This window comes from Hyla sarda, chromosome 5, assembly GCF_029499605.1.
Source record: "Hyla sarda isolate aHylSar1 chromosome 5, aHylSar1.hap1, whole genome shotgun sequence".
In the NCBI taxonomy this organism is placed as follows: domain Eukaryota; kingdom Metazoa; phylum Chordata; class Amphibia; order Anura; family Hylidae; genus Hyla; species Hyla sarda.
Genome location: NC_079193.1, coordinates 309,041,223 through 309,055,819, shown reverse-complemented (window position 1 = coordinate 309,055,819; position 14,597 = coordinate 309,041,223). Strand labels below are relative to the sequence as shown.

The following is a 14,597-nucleotide window of genomic DNA, read 5'->3' as shown; positions in this document are numbered from 1 at the left end:
GCGCCGGGTCTCTGCGATTTAAAGGGCCACTGCGCCGCTGATTGGCGCAGTGGTTCTAATCAGTGTGTTCACCTGTGCACTCCCTATTTATACTTCACTTCCCCTGCACTCCCTCGCCGGATCTTGTTGCCATTGTGCCAGTGAAAGCGTTCCTTGTGTGTTCCTAGCCTGTGTTCCAGACCTCCTGCCGTTGCCCCTGACTACGATCCTTGCTGCCTGCCCCGACCCTCTGCTACGTCCGACCTTGCTTCTGTCTACTCCCTTGTACCGCGTCTATCTTCAGCAGTCAGAGAGGTTGAGCCGTTGCTAGTGGATACGACCTGGTCACTACCGCCGCAGCAAGACCATCCCGCTTTGCGGCGGGCTCTGGTGAAAACCAGTAGTGACTTAGAACCGGTCCACTAGCACGGTCCACGCCAATCCCTCTCTGGCACAGAGGATCCACCTCCTGCCAGCCGGCATCGTGACAATAGTCACTCCGTGCACATGTTTGTATCGACTATTGGTCCCCGTAGCTGACATACCACACTCTCGTTACCATAGTAACTGCTCAGTCACAGATCAAGCATCCGTATCTTGTCATACGCTCACCAGTTACCTTCTAACTGGTCCTACAGCATGCACTAAAATTGTGGCCGCTGACACGTTATTCTGCACATTCATACCACGACACAAGTGGTGTACACCCACTTCAGCTGCCACGTTCTGCAGGGAGACGTGCTACTTATTTGTTGTTACTGACATGTCTTCTGAATAACAACTTCACGACACATAGGTGATTGTTTCCCCGTCATACCTGCCACGTCTGCAGGGGGCAGCACTGCGTAGTTGCTGTTACTGACACTTCTTCAGAGCACGACATCACGAAACACAGAGGGTTGACATACTCCTCATATCCCATGCCCACAGGGGGTTACACCGAGTAACTGCGTTTGTAGACTCCTATCAGATCTCCCACTTCAAAAAAAAAAAAGTACTTTCACCACTCTTGTTTGCTCACCACAGTTACTTGCTCACACACTGACGCTGCTACTGACACTTCTTCAGAGCCTCGCGCGTCCTCTCATCCACCAAGTTCCTCAGGTCTGTCTCACTTCAGTCGGGGGTCCTGGTGAAGTCTGTTGTTCCTGACTCTGCTTCAGGGCAATATGACTCGATACAAGTTGGCAGTGGGTCAACCGTCTGGCTGACACGTCTTCAGTGGGGGCCCCTGCGTATGCTGTTCTGACTCTTCTTCAGTGCTGCAGCATACACTTAGTCTCATCTCACTACACCATGCATACATCATGTCAGGCCCTCAGCTGTCATTCACTCCCGCATTACCGAAAAAGAAAAAAAAAAAAATGAAGGAAAATATGTACACTCTTATGTATGTACTTCACAACACGTACCCACTGATCCATGTTACTTTCACCACGCTTGTTTGCTTACCACAGTTACTTGCTTCACACACTGATGCTGCTACTGACACGTCTTCAGAGCTTCGCGCATCCTCTCACCCACCAAGTTCCTCAGGTCTGACTCGCTTCAGTCGGGGTCCTGGAGAAGTCTGTTATTCCTGACTCTGCTTCAGTGCAATATGACTCGATACACGTTGGCAGTGGCTGACACGTCTTCAGTGGGGGCCCCTGCATATGCTATTCTGACTCTTCTTCAGCGCAACAGCATACACTTAGTCTCATCTCACTACACCATGCATACATCATGTCAGGCACTCAGCTGCCATTCACTCCCGCATTACGGGAAAAAAAAAAAAAGATGAACCCAGGGGTTGCATACCATCTCCACCTGCCACGCCTGCAGAGAGATTCACGGCTTACTCAATGTTTCCCTAACACAGGTCATAGAGTTACAATTTCACGACTCATATGTGGTTATTTCACGCATTAATCTGTCTTGTCCACTCATGTCAGCGTCACGCTAACAGCTATCACTTCCACAGACACGAGGGTTACTCAAAGACCTGTCACGCCTACAGTTACGAGGTTCGAGTCAGACTGCCATTCCAGGCACAGCGGTTGCGCAAAGACCTGTCACATCCACAGGCACGAGGGTATGCGAGCCAGTCAGTCTACAGGTACGATAGTCACATAGAGGCTTTCCACAGGCACGAGGGCATGCAAGACCTGTCAAATCTACAGGTACAATAGTCACGGAGAGGTCGGTCATGTCTGCGGACACAGTGGTTCTGTTGATGCCTGTCTGCAAGCATGATAGTCCTTAGGCTTAATTGTTACGGAGATCTGTCGAGTCTGCAGGCGTGGTCAGGATGAGGAGGCCCGTCGTTCGCTGCAGGTCATTACTCCTTAGACCATATTCATGACGGCATGCTGGCAGATTAGGATATGACTCACGGCACAGTCCAGTCAACTCTTCATATCACTTAACTAACAATGGAGATTTTGCCACTTATCAGCAGGGACAGGAGGACATGTTATGCCCGACAAGCTTTATCGTTTTCCCCTTTCTGCAATTACCACAGTGAGTATGTCAATATGAACGAATCAGCTAGCACATAGTCAGGTCCCGTTCCAGTGCCGGGCCGGACGCGGTAGGCGTCACCACCATATCTTCTCAGTGTCAGGTACTGCCTCATGTGGTCGCTAGCCGGCAGGCACAACTCTCTTGGTTAGCAAGAACAGTTTAGGGGAAGATAGATATGACTAGTTGTGGTGTTGGTTATTACTTCTTGAATTTTTGCCCTCTATAGGCATGCCCTCATACGCGGTTATGGGCACAACTCAACCGCTTCATCAGTCATTCTTTTATATAGGTGCATGGGTTTGTATGTAAGGTGCAATTTCATGTACGGAACAACTCAAACCTCTTGGTACGTAAATGTATGGTTTTACATAGTTGTGTATTCAGCACTTGCCACCACGAGCCCGAATGTAAGCCCTGAGCACAATTTCTTATAGACCGAGCATGCTGGAGCCCACAGAATGATTGACTGGCCTCTCTGTCTGTCGTTGGCAGGTACCTTCAAGGCAGAAAACTACACAGAACATTTTGTAGCCCACATAAAGGGTTAGCAGGCAATGTATAAATAGTACTAGAACAGAAGTAGTAGCCTGGGGAGTTGTGATTACTTCTTCACTGTTAGCAAGCTGCTTGTTATTCACATCTTAAAGGAGATTACTGACTATCTAATAAGACTCTCTTATATACTGCATTGATTCAGAATGATAGTTCTCCGGGGATCTAATCAAAGCTCCGCCAACCACTTTGTTGTTTCTCTTGTGTTTGTGGAGCCTGGGATGGGAGGTAATTGAATAAAATGTGTATTTGCTATCAAACTCCAGGCTGTCTGCCTCTGATGCCCTTCCCAGCAAGCCCTGTTAGGAGATGCCAATCTCATGTCACTTCACTACAAATAGGGCTTAGTGGTTCAATCAGTGATTAGCAAATAGTTAAGGGTTGAAGAATTGCTGAAAACCTGGCTTACTTTAAATTCACAAAATCACAATGAATGACTTCATGTAGGTTCCCCACAATAAAGCTGTGTGATGTGTACCATGAATGTTTAAGGGTCCAACTAATGAGGGTCTTTCATGTTCCTGAAAATGAGGGTGCTCAGTGCCATGTTCATGTCTATGAGACCCACATACTTATTAGAGAAAATTCCTTAAAGCCTACCTGTCAGATACCACAAAAAAACAACAAATCTGTTATATGTTACTCAGTACTTAATCCTGATTATGTACATATAATTTTTATGTCTCTATCACTCATGTTTCACCAGTAAAATAGCATATTAAAGCTGCTCAATGTCTTTTTCATCTTCCCAAAAGAAAGGTGTCGCTTTCTTGCCTGCACTGTGATAACTCCTCCCCATCCCTCACTCTGCTGACTCAATGCTCTGGGGGGGCGAGCCTGGCAGCCCTTCTCTGTAACCCTTTCCTCTCTGGTTTTATGCTGTACACACACACACACAATGAGCCCCCTTTCTAGTCAACCTGTGCACGTCCCTGTCATTGGGGATTGCCTGTATTCTATCACAAAAGACAATATGGTGAGTGTATAACTTACATCTTCCTAAATTAGTGTAAGGTTTAGTGCTAAAAGTACAGTGGTGTGATAGGCATACATTTTATATACACTGCTCAAAAAAATAAAGGGAACACTTAAACAACACAATGTAACTCCAAGTCAATCACACTTCTGAGAAATCACACTGTCCACTCAGGAAGCAACACTGATTGACAATCAATTTCACATGCTGTTGTGCAACTGGAACAGACAACAGGTGGAAATTATAGGCAATTAGCAAGACACCCCCAATAAAGGAGTGGTTCTGCAGGTGGTGACCACAGACCACTTCTTAGTTCCTATGCTTCCTGGCTGATGTTTTGGTCACTTTTGAATGCTGGCGGTGCTTTGACTCTAGTGGTAGCATGAGACGGAGTCTACAACCCACACAAGTGGCTTAGGTAGTGCAGCTCATCCAGGATGGCACATCAATGCGAACTGTGGCAAGAAGGTTTGATGTGTCTGTCAGCATAGTGTCCAGAGCATGAAGGCGTTACCAGGAGACGTGGAGTAGGCCGTAGGAGGGCAACAACCCAGCAGCAGGACCGCTACCTCCGCCTTTGTGCAGGAGGAACACTGCCAGAGCCCTGCAAAATGACTTCCAGCAGGCCACAAATGTGCATGTGTCCACTCAAACAATCAGAAACAGACTCCATGAGGGTGGTATGAGGGCCCGATGTCCACAGGTGGGGGTTGTGCTTACAGCCCAACACGTGCAGGATGTTTGGCTTTTGCCAGAGTACACCAAGATTGGTAAATTCGCCACTGGCACCCTGTGCTCTTCACAGATGAAAGCAGGTTAACACTGAGCATATGTGACATGAGTCTGGAGACGCAGTGGAGAATGTTCTGTTGCCTGCAACATCCCCCAGCATGACCGGTTTGGAGGTGGTCATTAATGGTGTGGGGTGGCATTTCTTTGGGGGGGCCGCACAGCTCTCCATGTGCTTGCCAGAGGTAGCCTGACTGCCATTAGGTACCAAGATGAGATCCTCAGACCCCTTGTGAGACCATATGCTGGTGATGTTGGCACTGGGTTCCTCCTAATGCAAGACAAAGCTAGACCTCATGTGGCTGGAGTGTGTCAGCAGTTCCTGCAAGAGGAAGGCATTGATGCTATGGACTGGCCCGGCCGTTCCCCAGACCTGAATCCGATTGAGCACATCTGGGATATCATGTCTCGCTCCATCCACCAACGCCACGTTGCACCACAGACTGTCCAGGAGTTAGCGGATGCTTTAGTCCAGGTCTGGGAGGACATCCCTCAGGAGACCATTTGCGACCTCATCAGGAGCATGCCCAGGCGTTGTAGGGAGGTCATACGGGCACGTGGAGGCCACATACACTAGTGAGTCTCATTGTGACTTGTTTTAAGGACATTACATCAAAGTTGGATCAGCCTGTAATGGGGTTTTCCACTTTGATTTTGAGTGTGACTCCATATCCAGACCTCCATGGGTTGATAAATTTTATTTCCATTAATAATTTTTGTAAAGACGAAAGTATTTCATATGATTAGCTCATTCATTCAGATCTAGAATGTGTTATCTTAGTGTTCCCTTTATTTTTTTGAGCAGTGTATGTTTCTATGTCATTCATGTATATCTTCTTTTGTCAGTCCTGTAATGCTGGGACTTGTAGTTTTGGAATAGTTAAAGGTACAGTATTTAGTTAACAATTTTTTACAGCAGCACTGCCTTCAGCTGTGTGCCTACAGCTTTTGCAACAGCTTGAGGCACATGTTTGTTAAAACTCTGTATTACAGCAGTATTGCTGCAGGCTGTGTTCCTACTGCAGCCTTGTCAATCAGCCATCTCGTGTCCATGACTCTTGGACACCGTCATGCTGCCGTGGGACTCATCAGTGTCCCAGGAGGTATAGGGATCTCTAGTGGTGGTATTTTCAAAGGCAGTTTGAAGTATATTAGAAAAACTATTGTTTTGCCAAAATGTACAACATATCATATACATTTTTTTTATATCTACAGTGGCCATTTAAAGCGCAACTGTCACCAAGAAAATGCTTGTAAAGCTGCACACACCATGCACCAAGGCTTCACAATAATATTCTAGGCATATATTTATAGTTATGCTTCTTTATACTCACAAATTTCAGCTTTATAAGCCCTTGCGGGAGTCAGAATGACAGTCTGGGAGGCAGAGCTTCGGGTCCGCTCTGCTCCAGGCACCGCCTCCTTCTGTCTACCTCCCGTGGTTGATTGACAGGCAGGGCTCGTCTGCAGGCAGCTGCCCTGGGCAGCTCTGAAGCACTTGCTTCCTGTCTGTTAATCAACTATGCGACGTGGGCAGAAAGAGGCAGTGCAGCCCAAAGCAGAGCGGACCCGTGGCTCCGCCTCTCTAACTGTCGGCCTGATTCCTGCAAGGGCTTACAAAGCTGAAATTAATAAGTAAAAAGAAACCAAGCTTCAGAATGCGGTGTTCCCCAGGGGCGGGACCCCCGCGATCAGATATCTTAGCCCCTATCCTTTGGCTAGGGGATAAGATATCTAGGGGTGGAGTACCCCTTTAACGTAATAAATGGTTCTGTGTGTAATCTTCTTGCATAAATAGTTTATGTTTACTGCATTACAGTTAATGTGTCTAGGCATCTGCTGGAAATTCCAATTCCAAGGTTTGAAGCCCCACTAAGCTAGTGAAAATGTAGAAAATTTTCTGGTTTGAGATTTAGTTATTATCCCTATTTTAATGTGTTTGTATGCTTTATCATTTTAGTTTTCATTTGATTGACATGGACAATATTTCACTATATTATTGATCCCTTTATTTACAGGGGCCCAATTCGATCATGATAGCCCTAGTTATGCTTTTAAACGTCGGGTTGGCAATTCTTTTTGTTCATTTTCTCACCTGATTGGATGCTGGTACAGGTAATAACTTTCTTCTTCATCATGGGTTTTTAGTCTTAGGTGCAGTTATTGCATGTTGATATTAAGCTGAGCCAATTTTTAAATAGCCAATTAACATCTGTAGTAGCTAAGTAAATAATTCCAATAGTCAGATTACTGTGAGTGCTTGACAAAAAGACTACTAGCAGTTGGGTTCCGTACAGACACTGGTTGCTGGGAATGCAAGATTGTAAATGCATTTTAAGATAAAAAGGAGATACATTTGTGCTTAAAGATACTAAACTTTTAATGTGGCATCCAAACTGTGAGCAGCTTGTTACAGAACAGTGGGGACTGAACAGATTCATATACATAATTGTTGGAAAAGATTTAGTATAACTAGTAATTTATATATATATATATATATATATATATACAGCTTATTACACTTTAAAGGGGTTGTCTGGGGAGCAAAAAAGGTCCTACCGTTGTGGCAACATCATGCAGCTATTTGTCTTAGCGTGTAAGTGTGCTTTTGCCGGCATACGCTGATTAGGACAAGCATCCACTCATCTTGGAACAGTATACTGAGACCACCAGAGAGCGGAAGTGCAGTATCGGGAGAAGAACAGCTAGGACTTTTTCTGCTCCATGGGCAACCCTTTTAAAACATGTTGACTAAAGATTGGGCTGTTTTTAGCATGACAGGTTCCCTTGAAAACTTAACATTATCAGTTCTCAAAGCTAATGTACCGTGACTCAATGTGTCATGTCTCTTTTCTCTTTTTTTTTTTTTATCTAGTGACGTCTGGACAACGAGAGATGTTGGCACACAGTTCCCGTTAGTAGTGTCATAAGCTGTTGTTATGGCACCTATTCTGTCATGATACGGGAAAGAGAAGGCTTGAACTTTTGGAAGCAAGATCGATTGCTTAAAGAAACAAAAATTAAAAACAAAATGTGTATGTGTGTAAGCCTGTGGGGGCCTATCTGATCTTTTGGTAGAAATATACCACTCTTGAATTCCACAGAAAGGTAGATCAGTTACCATGTCAAAAGGCAAAACACAATCTGCTGTAACAGCCTAGTCAGTGAAGATGGCCATCGGCCACCAGCAGACCAGCACTTTTCGTTGATGGAAGCTAACAGCTGCCTTACTATTTTGCCGCCTGACGTTTATAGTGAGGAGATAGGAAAAATGACTGCCAGAGGAATGTGCTCAGAGGATTCAGTTGCTGTGGATGCGGTTCCAAAGTTTTCTCCTATCTCAGAAGAAATAGTTAGCAGCATCACTCACCAGTCTTATACAATTACCTGCTGCTTTTAACATCTACTTGCAGCGCTGTGGAAGATAGAATGTCATTTGCTTGTGCGTGGAGGCTAATCTCAATGGTCGGGCATATGTTATGGATAGCCATAATTACTTAACCCAGTAACTGGGGAAGGGACAAAAGCCTCTTATTAAGTCTCAAAGATAGAATCTGCAAATTTACATCTATTGCAGGGTTTTGCAATTTTTTTTTTTTTATTTGAAAAAAAATAACAAAATTTATTAAAAAGAAATGATAGCTTATCTGTCTTAGCACAGTGTATACAGAGCAAGGTTGAGAACAGAACCAGTATTCATTAGACTAGGAACCGCTCGAAAGTTGGAGTGAGACGCATGGTTCCTCATACCCATAGAGCTTTTCTTATGGAGTATTGGTTGAGGATACAAATGATCTGTCTCCACTGTTCATTGGCAACTGGCAATGCTTCACAGAGTGTCTGCTTTAATTTATTTTCCTTTTTTTTACTTTGATGGAATGAAATGTTCACAATTTTTTTTTATTAATTATTTTTTTTTTTTAGCTTGTGTTAGTTTTCTGAAACTATGTACATGATGGTACCGTGCACTGTCAATATATGTATGGATATGTACAGAATTAAGGGCTGGACTAATCCCTGGAGCCACAGACTATTGACATTAAATGTTTCTCTCTGTGTTTAATTCAGGTTGATGAATTTTGCTTCCATGCTCATAGTTTAAGAGAAACTAGGCTGGCTCCTACATTCTACTCTTACGTGTACCCTGCGGTATAATTTATTAATATACATATATAATTCTCTATGGACACATACCTACACCCACTGAAGACGTTATTTATTGAAGACTTGTGCACACAGAGATTGGTAGGCGTGATCACTTGGTCATGTCTGTTTAAATTATTTTATTTTGACATAAAACTTCATTGGAATTTTAGTTTTTGAGGGATTTTTCTTTTCTAAAAGAAGAGGGCATATACTAAAAGGAGTCCTATGCAAGAATATTTAGTCTCCAGCCTCTAGACAACATTAAACAATGTACAGAACTGTAGAAAAACACATTTATGTTCAGTTAAAAGAACAATTGCACAATGATACATTTGGGCACATTTTGTTCTTCAGTTAATGGCACAAAATAAGTATAAAAAAATAGTAATTAAACAAATAATTTTTTTAAATGTATTTTAAGTTTGAGTTTAGATTATGGCTTTTTTGTGGATTTTATATTGCACAAAAATGTGTTCTTTGATATTATAATAAATCTACTGAAAGTGCTACCCCTGGCATAGGTAGTTTAAGCATTATAATACATGCTGTATAGCAACAATTGTGAACTTGCTTACCCAGCAGTTTAGTATACATTTCACTGTTATTACTGGGAATATTATTTAAAGCATAAATCATAAAAGATTGTATTTATGCCGCTTGCAATTGCTGATGCTAGAAATAGTAATAGATGTGAATGACATGTTATTTTTAACCTGCACCTCTCATTTCAGACTGAATCTACAAGCAGGCAAATCTCACAGCAGTAAATGTGTCACATACTATTAACTTTCCGTGTTCTGCTGTTTAACTATATACATTAAACCATATAGTAAAGCACAAAACTCTCCAGCAGTGCCTCTAGGGGAGAATATGTCCGTAATACTGCAGTCAAATGCACCTTTTAGTGTCTTCAGAATGGACCCATAGCAGGCTACGGGTGCCATACTATGGAGCCACGATATGGCAGTGTGCATTAGCCCTGTGTCATCTGGACTTCCTTGTTCTGTTTATTCCTTGTGAATTCAACTCAGGGCAAGCAGTCTATTAGCATGTATTCATACAATGTAGTTTTGAAAAAGTTTTAATATGTATTTGTTACTTATTAGGATTACTGACCTCTACCAGTGACTAGAACAAAGCACTGCTCCATCTCAGCTCTTGTCAGCACCACTTGGCTTTCTTGTGAGGCAGATAATCGACCTGTTATAGTTATGTTAAGTGAAAGAAGCAAGAGTCATCTCACCAGCATACATATGATCCATCTGCCCTGGGGGTGACATTTTTGTGGAGAGCATGTGGGCCGCCAGTCGGGCCAATTCCCGGTGGATGACTAAGAACTGTAATAGTTTGAAATGCGCTGGTGTTTCATTTGGTTGTTAACATGTACGTTAGCATATGAAGATTTTTAAATGCATCAAATAAAGCCTGACATTTTTATATAGATTGGAGCTGGAGGCCTCTACTTCCTTTTGCTATTATTATCATGGCCAACACTGTGGCCATCCAAAAAGGCAAACTGGAGCTAGCAGGTAATAAAGTGCCATTTTATCCTAGCAGTTGTTGGGGGTCTCATCAGGCAGACCAATTCAACATATACTTATTCTAGCAATAAACCACCAATGTCTCTCATAAGGAAACATTAGTCTGTCTTTAAATATCACACTTTTCAGTACACCTCTCACTTTAAGATCTGATTTTGATGTTTGCCAAACTACAGTGTGTGAATACAACCACTCTGCCAACCAGTTACGTCAGTCAAGCAGCCATTAGTGTGAATATGCAAACAGAGCTTAGTAGGTAGACAACAGGAGGGAGACTTACACCTTAGGCAAGAGGGAGACCTATTCTAGCTAAGCAATGGATCCGAAAGTTTATGAAGTATATGACATGTTTACTGCTGTAAGATCTGCCTGTGTATAGTTTTATATGAAATGGGAGTTAACCTTTAATCAGGGCCATTGGAAGGAATTAGGGGCCCCAAGGAAAATAGACAGATTATCCCCCCCCCAGTAGGCAGGTAGTACCCCCAGATTAACCCCCTCCCCCCAGTAGGTAGGTAGTACCCCATATTAACCCCCTCCCCCCAGTAGGCAGGTAGTACCCCTAGATTAGACACACACACACACACACCCTGGCTGGTACCTCTGCTGCTGCAGTTGCCGGGAATTCAGGGCAGAATCTTTCCCAGTCCCCACATAAGGACTTGCACAGCTACGCGTAACGCACGGTAATGATGTTCACACACGTCACACTCTCAGAATACCTAGGGCCGGCGTCAGGACGTAGTAACGCCTGCCCTTGAATTCTGGGTGCATGACGTGATGTGAGCAAACGTCAATACGAGGCCGACGCGCATAGCTGTATGGCACTTAACTGGGGGTGGGGACATCCTGAGTTACCGGCAACTACAGGTGAGCTGGGCACAAAAATAGGAGCCGGAGGCCGAGCGGCTTAAGTCTCTGCCTCCCGCTCCAGGCTCTCGCACTGCTGGCCCGGCCGGCCGACAGGGCAAGCTGACGAACTGGGATAAGAGCAGGAGGACAGCCCGGCACAAAAAGCACTGGCTCTGCTCTGGACCCCGGGCCAGCTCAGGGCCCCAAGCAATTGCTTGGTTTGTCTATCCTGTAGCGACGAGCCTGCCTTTAATGGGGTACTCCGACCACAAGCATTTATCTTCTGTACTTGGCTGTTTCCATAAGTGCCATAAAATGTTAATGGAGCAGCAAAGCTCATGCTTGACCATCACACCATTTCACCTGCTTCTGCCCACAGTCTGGTAGGTGGAGGGAGAACAGTGAACAGGGTCCTCATTTCTGGCAATCAGTTGGGGGTCCTGCAGCCTGCGACCCCACCTATCCTCACTTATGCAGTGAATAGGGAATAAATGCTTCTGTCTGGAAAACCTTTTTAATTAAATTGTTAGATTGCCCTCTTAAATGGATTTCTTAAAGTGTAAGTTCAAAGTTATGAGCCTGTGTGATTGTCAGATCCGGGGTGGGGAGACTCAGGCCAGGCTGGCGGTACAGTTGTCAAGGTAATTGTACCACACTGAGTGTGGCATGTGTCTCTTCACTCCGGAGGCCTAGATCGTAGGGGCTCACAACTTTGGACTTACAATTTAAATCCAAGCTTCACTTGCTAATTTTACGTTCAAGTGAAAACACAGCACATATAGTATTTTTATATTTTAGAGCATGTTTACTAGAATATGTTGGTATTTTTTATCTTTCTAAGGAGGATTTTTCTTCCTTTTTTTTTATTTATATTTTTTGGGGGTTTTTTTGTAAGCCAGGAAAATATTTTCTCTTTAAAAAAAAATATTATTCAGAAAAGGGCTTGGATCTAAAATACAGAGTTTATCTTCATAAAGTGTGTTTCCTACTTTTTGATCTTTGGGTTTATGTGTAACAAATTGAAGTAGTCTGCATGGCTTAATGCAAAGCTGAGTATTACGGTGTTAGCTTTCCTTTGAAGTGTCATATATAAGCATGGTGTGAAAGAATCTAGAATATTTTAGAACAGAATGGTGGAAGTGTTACAGGGGAATTGCAGTTTCAGCTCGAAAAGCTTATTCACTGTGTAATGAACTGTTACATAGGTTGCTAATATACTATCTTAAAGGAGTTATCCGGGAGCAGTAAGGTTTAAGCAGTAAGAAAGTAACCTTTCTTGACTAACCTGAGGACTCACTTTTAGTTGGATGACTTTTCAAGGCTATAACTTCCTCCCCGCATGAAGAGGGCATGCTAAGAGGGTGGGGCAGGTACTGTGTTGTTATCATCACATGCAGGCAAAACCAGTGGCCAATGGGTGTACAATGTTGGATGCGGGAGCGTAGTTTCATCAGCATCCAATTTTTACAACATGGTACTTTCCCCACCATTTTAGCCTGCCTCCTTGGAGCAGGGAGGAAGTTATAGCCCTGAAACTAGACTAAGCAGGAAGTGAGCCACCAGTTGTAGACGTGTGGCTAGACCAAGCTAGAAGTGAGCAGCCAGTGATAGCCGGGAGACGAGATCAAGCTGGAAAATAGCTGCCAGGGAGTGAGAAAAAGTAAGAACTTTTCTGCTCTTCAGATAACCCTTTTAATGGGCTTTAAGATCTCAGCTTGCTATGATTCAGTAGGATCTTGGTTTTAACCCCCCCCCCCCCCTTCCCAGTTCTTCAAATGAAATCCTGGAGTGACATGTTGAGTGAGTTGATCACATGACTTGTAATGAGGGGAAAAAAAGACAGGGGATAAAACACCAAAGAAAAAATGCCTATACTAAAACCCACTATTTAAAAAAAAAAAAAAATGCATTTTGGGAGTGCAAAATGAGGGAGGAGGAAACTAATTTAAAAAAAAAACTGCTAGACAAAATTTGTGTGGAGGTGCTGCCTTAAAGATGTACTCCAGAGGATAAGTCAACTGGTACTTTTTTTTACCTAAACATCTTAATGCTTCCAGTGCCTAATAGTTGCTGTATACTACAGTGAAAGTTGATTAGTTCTTTCCAGTCTGACCAAAGTGCTCTCCACCTCTGTCCATGTGAGGAACTGTCCAGAGTAGGAGCAAATCCCAATAGCAAACATCTCCTGTTCTGGACAGTTCCTCACATGGACAGAGGTGTCAGCAGAGAGCACTGTGGTCAGACTGGAAAGAACTACACAACTTCCTCTGTAGTATACAGCAGCTAATAAGTACTGGAAGGAGTAAGATTTTTATATGAAAGTCACTTACAAATCTGTATAACTTTCTGGAACCAGTTGATAAGAAAAATGTTTTCTGGTGTGCCCCTTTAAGGCTTCTAATTAATGCAAGCAGTGATCTTAAAACCTGTTAGAAGTTGATATAAAAAGTAAATTGTATAACTGTACATGAATAAATGAATATGAGTTGACAAATGAATGATTAAATGTTATTGGCTGAAAACTGTATACCCCTTTAACATTTAGATAGGGTGCATTTTTTAAATATATATATTTTTCCACCCCTTTAGTGTGATTGCCTGTAATGAGAAACACAGATAGAAATAAAAAAAAATGTATATTTATTAACATATTGTTCTATATAGTTTTAGCTACAGAGTTATAATAAGACACTAAATTGTTATTTAATTTTTTGTATGTGTATATATATATATATATTTGACAACTTTGCCTCCTGTATAGCTCAGAAGCCTCTTTGGTGGGGATAATACATTTCTTACTGAAACCTTGTTTGTTATAAATGTTTTCCCCTTATTTTTCCTTAAAGATAATACTGGGTAATAAACCACTAATAAGCATGTTGGCTACATTTCTATGTACGATTTATAGGCTTTTATAAAAACAAAGCTGAAACAGAAAATGTTGGTATTTTTCTAAAGATGTGCACAGCTGTATTTTACATAAGATGCTATTTATAATCGGTTGTTATACTGTACACTACGTTTTGGACAGCGAGCAGTCTGCCAATGTACTTACCAATGGAATGTTGTCTCTTTAAAAATGTTTCTTGCTGTGGAAAAAAAATAAGTCTTTATTTACAAGTTCCTTTATTTATAATTCAGAAGCTAAAATGTTTAACTTATGGTTTTCAGAACTTCACTCGATCCAATAAAAATGTTCTTTATCAGGCTCTGTCTGCTGTTATGTCTCCCTGCTTGCATTCTCAGGTTGGGTTCAC

At 42.8% G+C, this 14,597-nt stretch overlaps 1 protein-coding gene across 1 annotated transcript in view; it reads left to right on the top strand.

Moving 5' to 3' along the window:
• Window positions 1–14,542, top strand: part of JPH1 (junctophilin 1) — a 156,420-nt gene extending 141,878 nt beyond the window's left edge. Inside the window, exons 5-6 of the mRNA XM_056522169.1 lie at window positions 6,820–6,916; window positions 7,677–14,542. Coding sequence (XP_056378144.1) covers window positions 6,820–6,900 — 81 coding nt within the window. The 3' untranslated portion in view covers window positions 6,901–6,916; window positions 7,677–14,542. The remainder of the gene's footprint in view (window positions 1–6,819; window positions 6,917–7,676) is intronic.
• The last annotated feature ends 55 nt before the right edge of the window (window positions 14,543–14,597 follow it).